The following is a 20,876-nucleotide window of genomic DNA, read 5'->3' on the forward strand; positions in this document are numbered from 1 at the left end:
ACCCAGGTGCCCCAAAATGCATCCATTTTGAGTGTGCAGTTGGATGAGCGCTGACATATGCATGCAACTGCTATCCTGATCAAGATCTAGAACATTCCCAGCAGTCCAAAAAGTTTCCTCATGCCGCTTTGCAGTTGGTCTCTGCCCACCCCCATTTGCTCTGTCGCTATAGATTAGTCGTATCTATTCTAGAACATCATATAAAGAGCCCCTTGTGGTATGTACTCTGCATGTGGCTGACTTCTTTCACTCAATGTTTTTTAGACCCATCTATGTTGTTGCATGTGCAGGAGTTCTTCCCTTTTCAATGCTGAGTAATACTTCATTGTAAGGCTATACCATGGTTTGTTTTTATCCATTCACACTTAGTGAGTATTTTGGTTGTTTTCACTTTCGGTTATTAGAATAATGCTACTAGGATCATGTAAGTGAAAGTCTTTGTGTGGATGTAAGTTTTCTTTTCTCTCGGGTAAATATAAAGGAGTGGGATTGCTAGATCACGTAGGTACTATATGTTTAACTTTATAAGAAACTGATACTTTCACTAGCAAGGTAAGAGGATTTACTTTTTTTTTTTTTTTTAAGCTTTTATTTATTTATTTGAGAGAACGAGAGGGAGCACCAGTGCGTGCGTGAGGGGACAGGCAGGGGAGGAGGGAGAGAGAATCCCAGGCAGATTCCCCGCTGAGTGCAGAGCCCGATGCAGAGCCCAATCCCACCGCCCTGGGATCACAATCTGAGCCCAAACCAAGAGTCAGATGCTCAACTGCCTGAGCTACCCAGGCGCCCCAGATGATTTTCTTTTTAAAGAGCTCCCTCTGACTGCAACTTGGACCTGGGTCTACAAGATGCATGAATTGAAAATGACATTTCACACTTGATACAGAAAAATCCTTCAAGATATAGCTACCACATTCTAACCTATACTCATGGTTGCCTGGTTTAGGACAGCTTACCTGGATGATGTCTTGTTATCTGGCTGCCCTAGTCCTTCCCTTTACTATCTGACTTTGATTTACAGATTCGACTAATTGCTGACTGCTCATCTCATTGCCTCTTTGTTTTCTGGGTCTTATCATAAGGGCAGTGAAGGATACAGGTTTTTTGTTTTGTTTTGTTTTTTAAAGATTTTATTTATTTATTTGACAGAGACACAGTGAGAGAGGGAACACAAGCAGGGGGAGAGGGAGAAGCAGGCTTCCTGCCTAGCAGGGAGCCTGGTGTGGGGCTCGATCCCAGGACTCTGGGATCACGACCCGAGCCGAAGGCAGACGCTTAACCACTGAGCCACCCGGGTGCCCCAGGATACAGGTTTTTAATCATGAGCCATTCCCATCTGAAAGGATTTTCTCTGTTCATACATGTTACAGTTCAGTCATGAATATTTGCTGTGTGACTAGCCTATGAAAAATAACAGGACATCATTTTCTAGGACTAATTCTTGGTTCTTGTTTGTTTTCCTTTTTCTCTCTAAAGGCATGATTCAAACAAATGTAGCTTCCAAGACCCAAAAGGATGTTGTCAGAAGGCCAACATTTATGTCTTACAAGGCTGTGGAGCAGATTAAAAGTGGGCTCAGGTAAGTGTTCGGAAACACTGGCTATCGGCAGATGTTTGAAATGGTCACCCATTGATCTCACCAATTTACTCATGAATCTGTGTTCTTGAAATCTTCCTGCTTTCATTACACAGTGGTTTCCTTTCGCATCATCTGTGCTCATGAAGCAGTACAGTGTGCCCGTAGGGGTAGACGAGCAGGAAATCCAGCTCCCTCTGACTCCCAGGGGACTTCGGGCAAGCCTCCCATACCTGGGCCTCAGCTCCTTCACTGTGAATGGCTGGCCTGATGGGCTGAGCCTCGGAAATAATCAAGTGCACGGTTAAAGGGGTTTTGTTTTGCTGTGGGTTCTGTGTGTCTTCAGTTTTGCTGAGTGGATTTACAGAAGGGAGGCTGCTGAGAAAGAAATGGAAGAAGAGAGGGATGTGTTAGCTGCCTGAGGGAGGAGATTTGGACAATGATACAGTTGATAAAAGGGGATTGGTTTTTTTTTTAAAGATTTTATTTATTTATTTGACAGAGAGAGACACAGCGAGAGAGGGAACACAAGCAGGGGGAGTGGGAGAGGGAGAAGCAGGCTCCCCGCAGAGCAGGGAGCCCGATGCGGGGCTCCATCCCAGGACCCTGGGATCATCATGACCTGAGCCAAAGGCAGTCGCCCAACCGACTGAGCCACCCAGGCGCCCAAAAGGGGATTGTTTAAAGGAAATTTTGCTGTGGGGGATTCAGTGTCACTCCTCTGTCTCCTCATGAAAACTCAGAAAAATCTACGTTGTTCATGAATGGTTGTGGAGATGGGTTTTTCCCCCCTCCAGGTGATAATAAGGTTACATAAAACAGATTTCAAGGTGGGTGTAAAATCAAGCATGACATTTTTCTAGTTGATTTATATAAATTTTTATCCAAACAAGGTATGTACATTGCATTTGGTGGATTTGTCCCTTAAGCCTCTTAATCTATTACATTTCCCCTCCTCTACTTTTTTTTTTTTTAAGAAATTAGGTGATTTGTCCTTACAGAATTTCCCAAATTCAAAATGTATCAAATTGTATGCCCTGTATGCCCATCTGATAAGTAATTTCTGCGAGTTGCTGGTTCGATTTAGAGGCTTGATTAGATTCAGGTTCCATTTTTGGTCAAGAAAACTATAGAAGTGGTACTTTGCACTTCCTGCCACATCGTAATAAGAGGTACATAACGTCTAGTTGTCCTATTCTTAGTGATGAAGATGAGCCAGGGGGTGCTGGTCGGTCGAGTCTGACCCCTCTGTTCCAACATCTGATCTTTCACTGGATAGTTATCGTAGCTATTGGGGGTCATTGTTTCAATCCATTATTTCATTAGGGGTTAAAAACTGGTGGTTTTCTAATTCTGTCAATTCTGCAATTAATAGCTGTGAATTGTCTATAAAGAAGACTTTTTCCTCCTGGGGGAACTATACTCTGAAATATAGTTCCTACAGGAAGGACAGCAGAATTCTTCCCCTGTGCCTCAGTGTACCTCTCCCTGTGCCTCAGTGTTCATTGTTTCACAAAGATGCTGTAAGATATCTTAATGCTCACGTATTAGATCCTCTGAAGGTTGAGCAGGAATCTAAAAAAGGAATGAATGCTTTTGCATTTTATTTATTTATTTTTTTAAAGATTTTATTTATTTATTTGACAGAGAGAGACACAGCGAGAGAGGGAACACAAGCAGGGGGAGTGGGAGAGGGAGAAGCAGGCTCCCCGTGGAGCAGGGAGCCTGACGCGGGGCTCGATCCCAGGACCCTGGGACCATGACCTGAGCCGAAGGCAGCCGCTTAATGACTGAGCCACCTAGGCGCCCCTGCTTTTGCATTTTAAATCAATGGGAAAATCACGTTAATTTACCAAATTATGAATAACGACTATTTTTTTTAAAGCATGATTACTAGTACATCTATACCAGGACTATGCAGGAATATAATCCAAAATAAAATACAAAGAAAAAATTCTCTGGGAAACCTGGGCTTCGTGGCTGGAACTTTGGGACAGAACTCGGGCATATGGAACAGGGAACGAAGTGAAGTCTTTCTCTTCTCTGTAGCTGTCAGCCAGCGCAGACCCCGCCAGACCCTCTATCGTCGACATTGCTTCCTCAGTGGGACTTTGGCTCGAGTGAATATGAGGTACTTGGTTTTTGCTTTTTGGTGTGTAAATTGTTTAAAGTGGGGGGAAAGTACTTAGCTGTAAATGTGTGTATTTGTTTGGATGAAAGGATGAATGGTTTCCGTAAAACTCTTGGGTCAAGATTCGGTGGCATCCAAATGGTAACTGTGTTGGCTTCCCAGAGAGCAGCTGTTCTCCACAGGGCACCTCATCATCCAGCCGCGCACACGCACACTGCCTCACCCCCTCACTTAACTTGGATGGGGCAAGACTCTAGGTTACTTAGCTTCCACATCATGCTCCAGCGTTGGGGGCAGGCCTCTCTGCTTGGGTGCCTTGCTCTAGCTTTAGGCAAAGGAACTCACCAGGTCACTAGAGTAAATCCGACGCCTCCGGGGGCGTCCCTTTGCCTTTAAGCATAATGCTAGCCCTAAGTCAGCCTGCACAGAGGAACCCGGTGCCAACTAGTTCATCACTAAAAGGAACCTCCAGATGTGGAAACCCTAAGCCAGCTTATGGTAAGCCAGGCCTGGCAAGGATACCCCGTGGCATAGGGGGCCGCGCGTGTGGACATAATCATGCTTTAAACGTCTCCTGCTTCACATTATACGTATTTTTCAAATTTTTTAGTTGTTAGAGATCGATAATCGGTGTCCGGAATATACCATGATAAGTGAATATTTTAAAACTTCCATGAAAAATTTCAAGATTGAAAAGATAAAGAAGATCAAGAACACAAAGCTCTTGAATACTTTTGAAAGGTTGGTGGCCACATTCTCAGGTTTTTTGTTTTGTTTTGTTTTGTTTTTAACGTAAAGTTTGAAAGGATTAGTTAAGGGCTAATATACTTTACAACCTATTCGCTGGTTTATTTTATAGTCAAGAGTTTCTTCAGTGTCTGGTTGTTTTTTTCATTTTGTAAATTCGAACTTCTCTCTTTCAACTCCAGTTTTACGACTCTCTGATTTAATGTGTCTATCATTTAAAAGTTCTCACAAATTCACTTTTCTGTGTCTGGTGCATTCATGTTAGAAGCTCCCTTCTGAAAATGGGTGGAATCCAATTTTAAGATGATTAGACTTTATTGGGATTAATGTCATTAACCATAGTGGGAGAGGAATGCTCTGGTTGTTAAGGCTCACATTTTTCTCTATTAGGAAAAAATTGAAGATGAACAACAGAACGGAAAAAACTCTGTTTTATGCAACAAGCCGCATCCATGTGGAGTCTATCTGTAAGAATAATTTTGACTGGATCTTACATGGAACTGGTGAAACCAAATATGGAAAAGGTTTGTGCTGGAATAGAGAAACCTGAATGGTAGAGTCATAACTCAGGCTCTATTACGAGTATAAGCCATGATTTGGTACTAACCAGCATGTGCGGGCTTTTGCTTGCATGGAGAATTAAGCTCATGTTAACCTTAACTGCCCAAATTAGAGTGGTACATTGATTTGGGACTTGATTGCTGTAACATAGCCCTGCTCCCGTCTTGGGTTTTTTGGGAGGTGGATGGATGGAAGGGTCTCATACATGTTTGCAACCTCTTTTACCTGTTGGCTACATTGTCTACCATTACTATTCACTTCTACCTATGGCTCTTCCTGACTTAAGTCCAACCCTGCGAAGCTGCTATAAGTGGCCTGCCATTGCCACTGATGGGTTCTTTTTTCTCTCTCTCTTTTTTTTTTTTTAAGGTTTTATTTATTTGAGAGAGAGAGAGCAAGAAAGAGAGCAGGAGTGGGGGGAGGGGAGGAGGGAGAGGGAGAAGCAGGCTTCCCACTGAGAAGGAGCCCGATGCGGGGCTCGATCCCAGGACCCGGGGATCATGACCTGAGCCGAAGGCAGACGCTTAATGACTGAGCCCCCCAGGCGCCCCCCTCTGCTCAGTTTTTAATAAGATTATTTTTTGGTGTTGGGTTGTACCTTCTATGTAAGTCTTAAAACAAGCAAATACAATGAATCACTCATCTTAAGAGAACAACTAATAGTATATCAAGTTTCAAAGTGGGCTCAACTCCTACAATGAAGATTAAATTCACACACACTGGGGAAAGCAAGGAACCCACCAGTCAGCCAAAAAATATTTTTGAGTGCCTTCTACACACTAGATACTGGGGGACGTAGCTGTGAACAAAGTAGACATGGGCCCCCACCAGAATTACTTCACATAATTAATCAAATGATTGCAACTGTGTAACTACTGTGGAGGGAGTGAACAGGTCCTATGGACACCTAACCTGGCTGGAGAGGTGTTCCCAAGGAAAGGCACAGGAGGGATCATCTACATCAGAGTCCCTGTGGAGAGTGAGCGACAAGTGGTGTAAGATATGGCGCCACAGGAAGAAGTTGAGACTTGACCCTGAGGGTAGGGGAAGCTAATGAAGGAGTTTAAGCTGGGGAATGACTTGATGAGAATTTCATGTGTATTAAGTTTAAATGCATCAGTAAAGGGGTGCCTGGCTGGCTCATTTGGAAGAGCATGCGACTCTTGATCTCAGGGTTGTGAGCTCAAGTCCCATGTTGGGTGTAGAGATTACTTAAGTAAATAAATAAACTTAAAAAAAAAAGCCTCACTGAAACTTACCTAGAAATGTTTGGAGAAAGCCGGATGACCACCTTGTCTCTCTTATGTTAGAACTCAAAGGAATATTTATTGTAGAAAATGGAGATATGATACATACGTGTTCTTAGGTTTTGGCCCTAATTGGCTCTGGTGGTGACATGCATGGGCGTGTAGTCTGTTTTTCCTATACATGAAAGGGCACTGAAACCCTCTGAAATATATCCCGATAGTTTGATAGTGTTACTCACTTACTATCACTTTTCCTTTAACTTGATAAAAGAAGAGAGTTCCTAATAGCCAAGAAAACCCCCTGTGAGTGGTGTGGAACAAAGAGACAAAGATGGAGTCTGCAGTTCTCACAGATGGGCAAGGTGTCTGTTCAGGAACTGTGCCCCTTTTTCCCGTGTCACCCTCCCTTGAGAAGGTGGTGATCCTTCTACCCGGCCTGCCTCCTGTTACCCAGAGTTAGGAGGTATTTTTGTGTTGTTTGTATTTATTTTTCATCCCAACTTTCCCCTTGCATCACCCGTGATGGTATCAGTCCTGGCTAGATAGACGGGTATGAACCGTTGCGCCCATAATCTTAAAAAGTTCAGGCAGTTGTCCTAAAAGAGGCCAAGTGGTAGACCTCAGAGATACTCCTCCTCTCTGAGGGAAAACAAAGCCCCCCCTTTCACACACATGAAACTTCTCCCGTTAGGCTGTTACCTACATGCAAAAGCATGTGACTGTGTTAAGGAGACTATCAGGAGAGTAAAATGTGCCTGGAAAGATAGGAAGGCTCTGGGCTACCTTTTGATAAATTGGAGGCGGGAAGAGAGCATCTGATGGGAGAGTGAGGGTCAGAGGGGAAGACAGGGTAGTCGGAGAGTTGATAAGGGCCTGGAAGCAGGAGCCGACCCACTGAACAGTCTGCACTAAGGATAAGAACAACAGTTAGGTAAAAGCCACTCAACTTCACAGTCAGGGGAGATGATGAAAACTCCGATTTGGATAAAGAGTGGAAGCAAGGTGAAATTAGAAAAAGAAGCACATGCTTGGGGGCGGAGCTTCGCAAAGAAGGACCGGTCCTGGTTACCAATTGGATTCAAGAGGCCCGATGGGAGGCACAGAAGGCCGGGGAACATATTTGGGATCCAGGGTGCTGCAGCCATCGACATCTATAAAATCTCCCAAGATTCTGCAACCCAGGGACCGCCCAGTGGTTGGAAAGAAAGAAACAAAAGTGTTATTTTTGATTATATGAGTGTCTATGTAGAAAACCTAAAAGAATCTACGGAGAATGGGAATGGTGGTATTCTGACCAGGAAGTGGGAAACGTATTCTTGTGACTCCTGTCCGTCATCCCTGACGGCCCAGCATGGTGGGGCCCAGGATGCCTGAAGAACCCAGGCAGAGCCAGCTTGACCCCTGTGGACTCCTAACCTAGAAGAAGGTCCTTTCCCTGGTCTTATTCAGAGTTCTTTCTAGTTAACAAAGCCTATTTTTTGCAATGCATATCTAGATCCTATTTTGGTAATGAAAAGCTGACCATGATTCTTTCTCCTTAAAGATTCCTTCCAGTGATTCTTATTCTCTCTAAGGCAAAGAATATGTCTGGCTAAAATAAAAGATGGTTACATTTCAAGAATTGTAAAAAGAAAAGAAAAGCACAATATTATCCCATTATGTCAATTATACTAGATAAATGAAAAAAATGAATAAAGTGGATTACAACAAGACAGCATATTGTGAAGTCTAAATATGACCTCTAGGGCAAACAAAAGCTAGATAGGCAAAAAAACAAGACAGAACAAAACAAAACAGTTGGGAGAGGAGTGTTTATGAAGACCGGAGACTGACAAAGGCCAGGGAGGCTGTAGACAGCACAGGACATTTAAGGTCTGGTGGGAATGACAAAGGATAAAGCTGGAGCTGGGGGTTGGTATCCGATCCTGAAACATCTTGCAAGCCTCTCTCTCTCCCTCTCTCCCCCGCCCCAGCTTGTGCTCGTTCTCTTTCCTCTCTCTCTAAAATAAATAAATTTTAATTTAAGATTTTATTTATTAGAGAGAGAGAACACAAGCAGGGGGAGTGGCAGGCAGAGGGAGAAGCAGGCTCCCCACTGAGCAAGGAGCCCGATGTGGGGTTCCATCTCAGGACCCCGGGATCAGGACCTGAGTCAAAGGCAGACGCTTAACCGACTGAGCAACCCAGGCGCCCCATAAATAAATCTTTTAAAAAATAGCTGAATAATCAAATCAGTACTGAGACTTTATTACAAAATAAAAAAAATAATTTAACATATATAAAAGTAACTCAGTGCCATTAAAATATGCACAACTATCTCTGAATATTCCAAGTAGGTTTTATGGCTTTTATCAAGCAAGAAAAATGCACACTCAAGAAAAATACGGATGAAATTTTTGTCTATTGATTTTATTCCATTTGCTATAAGTCAAATATATTTTTACCAGTAACTCCATACTATTTATTTGACACCTTTTCCATGCATAACTGCAGTTCACTTATTTGGAAAGATTCACTTTCTGAAAGATAACTTGGAATTGGAAAGAGTGAACAACTGTGTTATGAGTAGCCTAAGTTGTTGTCATAAAATTCTTGTATGGAAGATTGTGTATGTTTTTTCTTGGGAGCTTCTCAGAATCATTTAGTCTTATTTCAAAACAGTGGTGGTTTTTTTTTTTTCCCTCAGCCCAGCAAATGTGGAGTGGGAGTAAAGAGGCGCTAGAAGTGGGCAGCAAGAAGAAAATTAGCAGTTTTAGGTGGAGAATGAGAGAGGAAATGATCTGTAAGACACAAACACAACTTAACATTTTTTTTAAAGATTTTATTTTATTTATTTTTTATTTATTTGAGAGAGAGAATGAGAGAGAGAGAGCATGAGAGGGGGGAGGGTCAGAGGGAGAAGCAGACTCCCTGCCGAGCAGGGAGCCCGATGCGGGACTCGATCCCGGGACTCCAGGATCATGACCTGAGCCGAAGGCAGTCGCTTAACCAACTGAGCCACCCAGGCGCCCACAACTTAACATTTTTCTTTCATGCTGTGTATAGACCATTAGTATAGGAGTAAATGGCTCTGTCCCCCTTAGTAACTCAAGAGGGCATCCCTATGTTGTAACACCAGATACCAGAATTAATATGTACATCTGATGCATCAGGAAAAGAAAGGGCAGAATGACTTGTTCTATTTTTTAAATCAGAGAAATGTATATGTTTTAGAAAGATTTCCTTACAAAATAGCTTAAATTGTTTAGAAGTTCCAGAAATTGACTTATGAGGAATGGCTCTTTGCAGATACTTAAAAATGACTTATGACTGTTCTAGGATGCGCAGAGATGGGTAGTGTGATACAGAGTTTGTGTGATAGAGAGTTTGTAGAGGGTGACTGTCAAAAGAGAGATAATAAAAATAAAGAAGGCACAGGGGCGCCTGGGTGGTTCCATCAGTGAAGCGTCTGACTTCAACTCGGGTCATGATCTCGAGGTTCTGGGATCGAGCCCCGAGTCAGGCTCCCTGCACAGTGGGAAGTCGGCTTCTCCCTCTCCCTCTCCCTCTCCGTCTGCCCCTCCCAACTTGTGCATGCTCTCGCTCATTAATAAATAAATAAATAAATAAAATCTTTAAATAAAACTAAAATAAAGAAGGCACAGCCTCTATCCTCAGGGGATAGCAGATTAGTATAGAATGCATCTGTAGTTGGTTAACTGGTAAAACTGAGGAGCTGGAACTGGCTAGGGAGGAGGGTCTTTGGCAATGAGGGAGGTGGGAGTGGGTGGCCCAATAGAATTGTGGTGGGATGATGATTGTCATTTGTGTCCTTGGTCATTTTCCAATTATCTACTGGCCTACTTTATAAGATTATAAAAAGATCCATATGGACACTTAAAAAAATTTTTTTTTTAAGATTTATTTGTTTATGGGCTCCTGGGTGGCTCAGTTGGTTAAGCGACTGCCTTCGGCTCAGGTCATGATCCTGGAGTCCTGGGATCGAGTCCCGCATCGGGCTCCCTGCTCAGCGGGAAGCCTGCTTCTCCCTCTCCCGCTCCCCCCTCTTGTGCGTGCTCTCTCTCTCTCATTCTCTCTCTCAAATAAATAAATAAAATATTTTTTAAAAATGACTTATTTGTTTACTTGAGAGAGAGAGAGAGAGTGAGGGCGAGCACACAGAGGGAGAGGGAGAAGCAGACTTCCCGCTGAGCAGGGAGCCCGATATGGGGCTCGATCCCAGGACCCTGGGATCATGACCTGAACTGAAGGCAGATGCTTAACCGACTGAGCCACCCAGGCGCCCCTGGATACTGTCTTTTAAATATAAGCTTGTTGTGGTCACACATCAGTAAAAAAAGAAAGACAAAAATACAACAGGAAAAAAAGATATGGAAAAGCAGTTCCAAGAAAGAGCATATAAAATATGCCAATAAGCATATGAGAAGATGCTTAATGCCGCTAGTATTAAAAGAAATGCATATTAAAATCAGATTTTTTTTGTACTTTGTATTGACAAAAATTAAAAGGATAGTTGATATCCAATGTTGGCAAGGTTTGGAGAAATGGGACTTTCTCCATTGCTGGTAAAATCTTTAGACTGCTTCTGGAGGGCAATTTGTAATATCTGTCAAAATGCAATATGCTCATGTCCTTTGACTCAGCCATTATAGTTTTGCAATCTGTTCTATAGAAATACTTATACAGGCTCTCAAAGGTATATTTACTAGGATGTTTTAAAAGTATTTATTTAGACGTGTTCTTGGTCATAGAAAAAAATAAAAGCCACATACATCTTAATCAATACAAGAGTAGTTAAATTATGATACCTCCATACAATGGAATCCTGTGCAGCCACTAAAAAGAATGAGGTGGGGTTAAATGGGGTGACAGCAAAATTTCTAGGACTAGAGTGTGAAGAAATGCAGCAGTTCATTCAGTATAATCTTTTTTTTTTTTTTAAGATTTTATTTATTTGAGAGAGAATGAGAGACAGAGAGCACGAGAGGGGAGAGGGTCAGAGGGAGAAGCAGAACCCCCGCTGAGCGGGGAGCCCGATGCAGGACTCGATCCCGGGACTCCAGGATCATGACCTGAGCTGAAGGCAGTCGCCTAACCAACTCAGCCACCCAGGCGCCCTCTTTTTTTTTTTTAATTTTTATTTATTTATTTATTCATGAAAGTCAGAGAGAGAGAGAGGCAGAGGGAGAAGCAGGCTCCCCGCCGAGCAGGGAGCCCGATGCGGGACTCGAACCCAGGACCATGGGATCGTGACCTGAGCTGAAGGCAGACGCTTAACCAACTGAGCCACCCAGGTGCCCTTAGAAGCAGGCAGATGGAGAGGGAGAAGCAGGCTCCCCGCAGAGCAGGGAGCCCAATGCGGGACTCGATCCCAGGACCCTGGGATCATGACCTGAGCCAAAGGCAGACGCTTAACCGTCTGAGCCACCCAGGCGCCCCTCAGTATAATCTTCTTAATGAACAAATAAAAGAACATCAAGCTGTACCAGAGTAAATGTGTTATATATGTACGTAAATGCCTAGAAACAGGTGAGAGAATCCCCATCAAGTCAGTGACTGTTTGGGAGGGACAGTGGGTCGGGAAATGGTAGGTCAGCATAGGTGGACTTTCATTTCTTATTCCAAATATAGTTGAACATCATTTACTCAGAATATCCATTATCTGACCTATTTAGGATAAGCAGTATTTCTGGAATTCAAACACCTAAATTATAAAAAAATAATAATAAAAAATAAATAAGATAAATGAAAAAATATTAAGCACTTGTTACCATAAATAAAATGAATTCCTTTTACTAATTAACTTTTGCATACAAAATCAGAATTTTCAAATATATATATACACATTTCTTTTATTTTTTTAATTATTATTATTATTTTTAAGATTTTATTTATTTGCGAGACAGAGAATGAGAGACAGAGAACATGAGAGGGAGGAGGGTCAGAGGGAGAAGCAGACTCTCTGCCGAGCAAGGAGCCCGATGAGGGACTCGATCCTGGGACTCCAGGATCATGACCTGAGCCGAAGGCAGTCGCTTAACCAGCTGAGCCACCCAGGCACCCTATTTTTTTAATTTAAAAAAAAAATTTATTTAGCGCGAGCAGTGGGGGAGGGTCAAAGGGAGAGGGAGAAAGAATCTCAAGCGGACTCCCCACTGAGCACTGAGCCTGACATGGGGCTCGGTCCCATGATCTTGAGATCATGAGCCTAATCAAGGGTCAGATGCTTAACTGACTGAGCCACCCAGGCACCCCCACAATTCTTTTAAAAAGACAGAGAAAACTGGGGCACTGGGCTGCTCAGTCAGTTAAGCAGCTAACTTCCGCTCTGGTCATGATCTCAGGGTCCTGGGATAGAGCCTCGTGTCAGGCTCCCCACTCAGCAGGAGTCTGCTTCTCCCTTTCCCTCTGCACGCACCCCCCGACCCCATGCTGTCTCTCTCAAATAAATAAATAAAATCTTTAAAAAAAGAGAGAGAGAAAAGTATCTGGCAATGACAAAAATTAAAATAAGAAATTTTAATTTGTCAGGAGATCACTGTTGATCTGCTGTGTAGAGAAACCTCAGTGATGCAGAGGTGCCTGGATGGCTCAGTCAGTGGAGCCTCCGTCTCTTGATTTAAGCTCAGGTCATGATCTCGGGGTTGTGAGATGAAGCCCTGCCTCAGGCTCCGCACTGAGAGTGGAGTCCTGCTTGGGATTCTCTCCCTCCCCCTGCCCCTCCCCTGCCGCACACACGCATGCGCGCTCTGTCTGTCTCTCTCTCTCTCAAATAAAGTGTAAAAAAAAAAAGAGACCTCAGTGATGCAGAAGTTGCTTTATGGTTGAGGAGGACGATAGATGAACTGTTTTGGAAAGGTCTACCAGGGTCAGTTGCTTGCTGGTACTACGCCCCCCTCTTTCACATTTTCTAGGACCTTCCCATTGGTAGTAAATGACCTTTGTTCCTTAAAATGTACACATTAGAAAAAGGCCTCTGCTGGAGTATCGTTGGTTCATCAAGTTACAATTCAGCTCACCCTGCAGGATTTGCATGACTTGGGCTGCTGTGAGATCCCCACTTGGTTACTGTCCCGGTGGCTCACACCATCCCTGGGGGCCCCTGCACAGTAGCAAGTGTTTCTGTTAGTTCAGTAGGGTTATATACTGGATTCGAAGAAACATTTTTTTTCAGTACAAAGGAAAGTTTATCAGTATCAGTAAGGTGTTGCTGACACATGCTTAGGGGACGCTTATCATCTGATGGTATGTAAATAATCTTACAAACTACGTGCCTTCTTTCATAATAATTCTTTACCCTTTCTCTTTTTCTGATGATTTCTAGGAATTTACTTCACAAAAGATGCCATCCATTCCCATAAAAATTGCCAGGGTGATACCAAAAACATCGTCATGTTTGTAGCTCGAGTCCTGGTTGGAGATTTTACTCAAGGAGAGATGGCAAGCACCGGCCCTCCCCCACCACCGTATGACAGCTATGTGGATATAAGGCTGAATCCCTCCGTTTTTGTCATCTTCGAGAAAAATCAGATTTACCCAGAATATGTGATTGAATATACTGAACTAGACAAACCCTGCGTGATTAGTTAGGAGTGATGAATACAGAGTCATAAAGGAGGCCATCACCCTTCTGTTCACTTACTGAGCCAGATTGCCCCACATAGTACATTTTTACATTTCTCATCTAGTTATCAAATGCCTTAGATCAGTGGTTCCCAAACTTTGCTACACAACTGAATCGTCTGGGAAGCTTTTTAACAAGTCCAATGTTCAGATGGCATCCCGTGCCAACTAAATCACCGTCTCTGGTGTGAGAGCTCGGCAGTGGTACTTTTTTTAAATCCCAAGGATTCGAATGTGTCATAGAGCTTGGGAACCACTGGCTTAGATATAACTGAGAAAGACGGATTTCTAAAACATCTGTAACTGCCAACAAGTTTCTCTCCCGGCTACTCTTCGTTTACTGTAGGACATGGCTAAATTTTGGTTAAATTGAAAGAAAATTAATTTGGGCAATTTGAGAGAAATCTAAAAATGCCTATGGAAGTAAGGACATAAGACCGTACCACCTTGGATAGAAGATTATGGAAAGTTGGAGGGGGGGAGGTTTAGGAAAATGCCGGGGCGGTGGGGAGGAGAGAAAAGGTAATTTAAATACCATTACAGATGTAACTGTACCGTACCTTCGTGGTAAAACTGAGTTGGGGCACACATTTCTTTATCTCTAATGTTTATTTAGGGGACCCCATCCAGGCTCGTTCTCTGGGATGCAATGAAAAGAGCCACAAACTGGCTCTTTATATCATTATGGCAGAGTAGACATTTATATTCTAATATATGATTATAGAGAAGGTTTTCAGGTTGGACTTTCAGGAAGTGTCTGTATTGTGGGGGGTCTGAGTTATAGTAACCAGACTCACAGAAGCATGACTGATAAACCTGAGTGCTAGTGTAGTTGTTCGCTCTAACAGATGAGGATCGAGGAATTAGGAGCAAGGCCATCCCTACTGAAGGATAGGCCCCTTAAGGAGGCGAGATTTGTTTCCTGGTGAGCGCGGCACCAGAACAAAGAGAGCAATGCTTCAAACAGGTCTTACACCTGCAAGGGGCTTCTTTTTTTCCCTAAATATAACGGATTGTACGGAATTGAAGTACAATCAGTTTTTAAAGCAGATGAGGTTCCTGGACCAAGATTTCTTCCCTTATCATGAATCAGATATTTCCTTCCAGTTTTTCTGTTCAGCATTCTGTACCTACGTTCACCAGTTTCCTGTTGTGACTCCTGCCAGCAGACATGTTATCAAAGTTAATTAGCATTAGAGTTGATTTTATATTAGATTGTAGATCAGTACAAACATCTCCACAACCCCTTGGTTTAAAGGACTCCACCAGTAACAAATGTATAGAGATTTTTTTAGGGCAGGGTTATTTTCTGGTGGGCTTGTCACAAATAGTTACTCTTACTCGCTTTTTTTTTTTATGGTAGCATGTTTTGGAGCTTTCATTTCCTGATCTTGGTTCTCACATTTTTAGAGATGCAATTTGTCCAAATCTGATTGCCCATTAGGCATCTCTACTTGGATATTTCACAGACACCTCTAAAGTAACATGTCCCCAGTGGAATTCTCAATCTGCCTCCTTCAAACGAATCACCTTCTCCCCTAGTATTCTCTATCCAGAAGTCATCCTTGACTTCTTCCTGTCCTTCTCCCAAGCTGTTCCCAAGTCCAGTTTTCCTTCTTAAATATTTCTTTGGCCCCTTCTGAGTTGTTCTTTACTTAGCAGTAAGAATGGTCATATTTTAACTTTTTCTTTTACGTAATCATCTTTAAAAACACAAATCTGATCATGCCTTTAGAATAAAGATCAAAATCATTATTATGGCCCCACATGATTTCTCCCTCCCTTGCCCTCTATCATTTATTTTCTTCTACCGAAGCCACTCTGGCTTACTTTTAGTTCTTTGGTACACCTTTTCCCCTAGCTCAGTGGTTCTCAATGAGCATGCCTGCCTTTTTTTTTTTTTTTAACAAATACCTTTTAACATCTGCTTTATTATCCTCAAAGTGCAATCCAGTAGTAATATACTCTACCTACACATGATTTCAGAAATAAATTTAAAATTAATTAAAATTAACATTAGCATAAAAGGAAAATAAAAGTTACATTACTTGGGCACGGCTATATTAGAAGACTTAATTAAGTAATCAGATGTTTACACCTACTTAGAATGGGCAAATTTACAAGAAGGTAGAAGATAAAAATTGACTTTATACAAAGTATGGGAAAATGAAAAAGCAGGGATAGGAGTGGACCTTAGAATAAAAACTAGTGATGCATAACTTTTTTGAATATGATAGTACTTATAAGAGAAATATCGAAATAGCCTTAATTGAAATAAAGATACTATGCAAGAAAATCTACAGACTGTCAACATGGAGAAAATGAGGAAATACTCTATTTTTTGCAGACGAGCTGTAGGTCATACAGGAATGTCTAGTGAGACATTCAAAATTCGTGTAGGGTGCAGAATAGTTTCTTATTGTGAGGAACTGTCCAGTATGTTGCAAGATGTTCGGCATACTTGGCTCTCATATACTAAGTGCCAATAGCACCCTCTCCTCCCCCCAGTTATAGGGCGACCATGAACGCTATCAGATCTACTCACCCTTTCCAGAGCAGTCACATTTTTGTCACATCCCATTTGTTGGCCTGAGAGCACTCCTAGGTGATACAATCTACTTACATACAAGAATTTCTTTAAAAACCCATTTAACACCCCAACTCTGTTAAAATGGAAAAACAGAAAGAAAGAAATCTGTAATGAAACTAAAAGGATTTTCAGTATGTAAATGCTCAGGCATGACTATGCTATCTTTCCGACATCATGAAGTAGATATTTACTCCTACTTACAGTGAACAGGTTTGAATTTCAGAGTCGTTCCGAGACTACTTCTGATACAGAAGTACAGGAAAAGAGAGGTATGGGTGACTCGAGGATGAAAATCAATGTTAGCGTGAGTCATACCAGACCACATACCTTCTCTGTATGTGGTAAGGGAAAGAGTGCAATTACCTTAACTGGTATAAGGATAACAGATTGTCTAAGAGGGAAAAATGAACGATATTCTCTCCGGCGAGCTGTAGGTCCTACATAAATGTCCAGCAGGACATTAAAGAAGCGAATAGCGTACAGAATAATTCTTCGTTGTGTGGGACTCACCCATCCACTGCAGGACATCCGTTCTCCCTGGCTGCCTCCACTCAATGCCAGTAATAGTTCTCACCGATTATGAAGCCAACAACCCATCCACTTCCAAAGTACCACAGTGAGAACCACTGACTTAGTTAATGTCTAGCATCCTCAGATTCGCTTACTTTTACCTCCGTAAGGAGTCCTTCTATGGAGTAGATGAGATGCTTGCTTCCCCAAACCCCGGTTTTTAAAAAACCGTGTGTCCTCCTTTGTTCATGTTTAGCATCTCTCCAACTTGCGGTTGTCTGCTTTCTGCATTAGAATGTAAGCTCCTCCAGGGCTGAGTCAACCCGTCTTGTTCACTGTACCGTACCTTTTACTTCGCTGAGGGTCTGATACGTGGGTACCTTGGATACATTGTGTTGAATAAAGTAAGCTCAGCTGTTTACATTCCAGCCGTTGAGTTGTATTTCTTCTTCCTCAAGCCTAATTTGAGACTATCCAATAAAGAGAAATATTAATTTTGCCCTGCTGTCTGAATTGACTGTATTTATTTCTAGGTATCTCCAAAAAGGTAATCAGCGGCAGACACTAACTTATTCAGTGGGGGCTAGAGGATGTGTTTGCCCTTTCTGGCTTTTTCATTCCAGGACTTGATGACCAAAGAGCTTCAGTAAGAGGCAGGGTGGTGGTGATGGCACATCTTTTGTCTCAGGGCTTAAAGAAGGAGAGGCTGAAAGCGTGAATATACCTTTCTTCCTTTGGTCCCAGGGGTGGGTACAGGGCCTGGCTGAAGCACAAAGGTTAAAAATATCCTATCAGTCCCTCCTTCAAAAGCCCTTCTCCACTCATTCTTTTTGAATCACAAAGCTTTGGATGGAAAGAAAGAGGAAGAAAATCCCTAGAGGGCAGCATAAATTTGATTCAAGTGAAGGTAAAACCCATTGGATTTGGATCTCGATGTAAATAACGTACAGCCAATCCTTTGCTCTCGAAGCACCCACGTTCAAATACACAAAAATGCTAGCAAACCCAGCGTGGGCAGATTTGAATTTTCCCCAACTAGTTATTTGTTCTATTTGTTTATTGCCTTGTCATCAAAGGCTCCCCATTTTCCAGAATGTTTATTTGAGAAGATTCTATTTCAAGTTTTAATTTTTTGTTCTACGCTTGGGAAGGGTTGCCATTCGCTGGTTTCTGTGGTGGAAGGAGAGCTAGGGAGCAACTATTTCAGAGTCCTACCTTTCCTACTGTAAAGACAGCTACCGTAAAGGGCAATGCATGCTTGGTGCTAAACGCGTAATTAGAGCCACCGGGGCCATGTTGAAGGACGCAGCTGGGAAAGAGCAGGGGAGAACAGGTAGGTTCCATTTAGAATGTTATAACTGTAATATTAGTGCAGGTCTTCGGAGTGACTTGTTCAAAAGCCTGTGCTAGATAAGTGTGCCTGGAGCGGTCAGCAGTTTGTTTGAGCTAGCTTCAGAATCTGAGTTGGAGGACATATCAGAACTCACAAGGAACTGCCTGAATCCTAAAAGCTCAACTCCTAAAATACCACTCCAGTCTCAGCCTTCTGTGTTTCTCTTTTCCATTCTCTTGTGAATCTTCTTGTCCTCTTCACCCATTTCCTGACGTCTCCCTGTGCTACCTGAAACTCTACATTCCCCTCTAGTCTGCTCTGGGAACTTCATTTTCCTCCCTTAACATGCTTCACCGTGAAGCTCATTTATTCCCATACTTTAGTTATCACACTTCTGATTCCAGAATCTGTACCTCTGCTGAGGGGTCAAATAACTTACCCAAAGTTTCGTGGCTAATGAGTAACAGAACTAGCATTCCGAACCCCTGGAGTCTAGCTCCAGAACCTACGTATTAACCACACTGATAGGCTTCCTCTCTAAGGGAGCGGTCCCCACTCCTTCCCTCTGACTTCCCCCCTTCCCCCATTAACTCCTGCACATACTCCTGATCCCACCCCCACACCTCTCAGAGACTTGTAGCCTGCAGTTCTACCTCCCCACTCAAGTCCGCCAGCTTCCTTCAAACATTCACTGTGGACAGCCCACCGAACACTCCTGGCCTAAGGTCTCTGTAACCTCTTTGTTTTTAACATCTTCTCTTCCAGGCATCCACATCAATTGCCCTACTGCTGTGAGAATTGCTGTAGAACTGTTCTTTCTGAAATTGTAAACTAATATATATCCTTCCTCTGCTGAGCCCTTTAGCTCTCTTGCACTCACATTTCCTACACCCGCTTTCTCTACACATGCAGCCCCTTCTGACCTCCACTTCCTTCCTTACCGACCCCCGAGCCCGTTCAGCACCTGACTGCTCTTTCAGTCAATACTTTCCATCACCCAGAACCTTTGACCTTACATCCCATCCGTTTGGCAAACCTAGCAGAGGATTCATCAAATTCTGTTTCTATAAACGAGTACTTTCATTTTTGTTAATTTATTTTTTAACATTGAGTACTTTTAGAATTAGCAGAGCAGTTTGGATTAATACCACTAGGCATGCCTGGTATTCAAATTTGGCAAAGCCCTCTGCCCGCCCACCTGGCCTCTCTGTCCACATTCCCCCATCTGCACGGTACAGCTGTGTTAAACCTCCACCAGCCTCCTCACGTGATTCCCCACCCATTCTCCATTAACAACACAAATGGCTATTGCATCTTTTCTACTTCATCTTAAGCCTACAAACTTGTCTTCTTATGTACTCATCCTTGCTTCTTTTTCTCTTGTCTAAATGGAAGAGGTATTTCTCCTGTCTGAGGTTTATTCTTCCAGTGTCCCGTCTCTCCCACTGCCTTAAGAAAATCACCCACTGAATTATCATTCTTCTCAGCCAAATTTTCAACTTTCCCCTCTTACTGGCTCTGTTCACTTGGCATATAACTGTGCTTGTCTCTCCTATAATAAAACACCACTCTCAATCTTATGTCTTCCTCTAATCATCATCATTACCTTACCTTTTCAAATAACTTATTTTTAAAAGCTGGACTTCCCCGTTCTTTTTTTCTCTTAGCCTACAGAAATCTGCCTTTTCTCATTATACCTCCGAAATAAACTTGCCTAGTTCATCAACACCCTTGCAGGGCAACTTCCTGCAGCATTTTATAATGCTGACCATCTTCTTCTTGAAACTTTCTCCTCTGTGTGTCCACAAATGACTCTCATTTTCCTCTACCCTCTCTTTATCGGTTTATGTCTTAGGCTGGCTTCCCTCAGAAGCAAACAGAAAAGGATTGAATGCAAGCAGCTTATTTGGGAGGTGATCCCAAGAAACACTGGTGGAGAAGTGGGGAGGTAAGAAAGGGAGAGGAAGGCAATACTATAGGGCATGTTAATGAGCGGGTTTTAGCTGTGGGCAACTGGGGCTCGATGCCACTGAAGGGCCTCTGGGAGACAACCTTGAAGTTGTTCCACCTGAGAAATAATGCCCTGGGATATTTATCCACTATCTGGGAGGAAAAACTTCCCAGTGCAAATTTAACTGACTACAGGCAGATTAACAGGAGAAAGAAACCTCTAAATTCATCATATGCATCTGGAAATGAAGTGACTCCCTAATTGGTTAAAGATGGGGGTTTACATACTTAAATTAATAGGGGAGAGGAAGGGGAAGAAAAGGCTTCTGTGGGAAGAACAAATGGGTTTCGGGAGGAACAAACGAGATATGGAAGTTTGTGATAATGTTCATTTATGCAGGTGCCAGTGATCTCCATTTTATTTTTTTCTTCGTGACCATAAAACTTCTCCAGAGAGAGGATCTATGGCAGCCGCACTTCCAGAACTTTCTGCTTTTCATGAGATAAGGGAAGCTCCAAGCGGGCTTCTTCCTACATCTGTTGAATCTCAAATGTCTTTAGTTTAAAATAATCTTCATACCAACTCTGGGGGTCTGAGTGGGCCGCCA

General features: G+C 42.7%; 1 protein-coding gene across 2 annotated transcripts in view; it reads left to right on the forward strand.

The window, feature by feature from the left end:
• ZC3HAV1 (zinc finger CCCH-type containing, antiviral 1) overlaps positions 1-17,486 on the forward strand; it is a 59,813-nt gene extending 42,327 nt beyond the window's left edge. Inside the window, exons 9-13 of one of the 2 annotated variants that reach the window (XM_045864203.3) lie at positions 1,477-1,579; positions 3,626-3,707; positions 4,318-4,448; positions 4,845-4,978; positions 13,587-17,486. In XM_045864203.3, coding sequence (XP_045720159.2) covers positions 1,477-1,579; positions 3,626-3,707; positions 4,318-4,448; positions 4,845-4,978; positions 13,587-13,852 — 716 coding nt within the window. In that variant the 3' untranslated portion in view covers positions 13,853-17,486. The remainder of the gene's footprint in view (positions 1-1,476; positions 1,580-3,625; positions 3,708-4,317; positions 4,449-4,844; positions 4,979-13,586) is intronic. The other variant, XM_045864204.3, reaches the window with a different exon arrangement.
• The last annotated feature ends 3,390 nt before the right edge of the window (positions 17,487-20,876 follow it).

The sequence above is a fragment of the Mirounga angustirostris genome, unplaced genomic scaffold (genome assembly GCF_029215605.1).
Source record: "Mirounga angustirostris isolate CCGP_5_RB_7025 unplaced genomic scaffold, mMirAng1.0.hap1 SCAF_12, whole genome shotgun sequence".
NCBI classification, from domain to species: Eukaryota; Metazoa; Chordata; class Mammalia; order Carnivora; family Phocidae; genus Mirounga; species Mirounga angustirostris.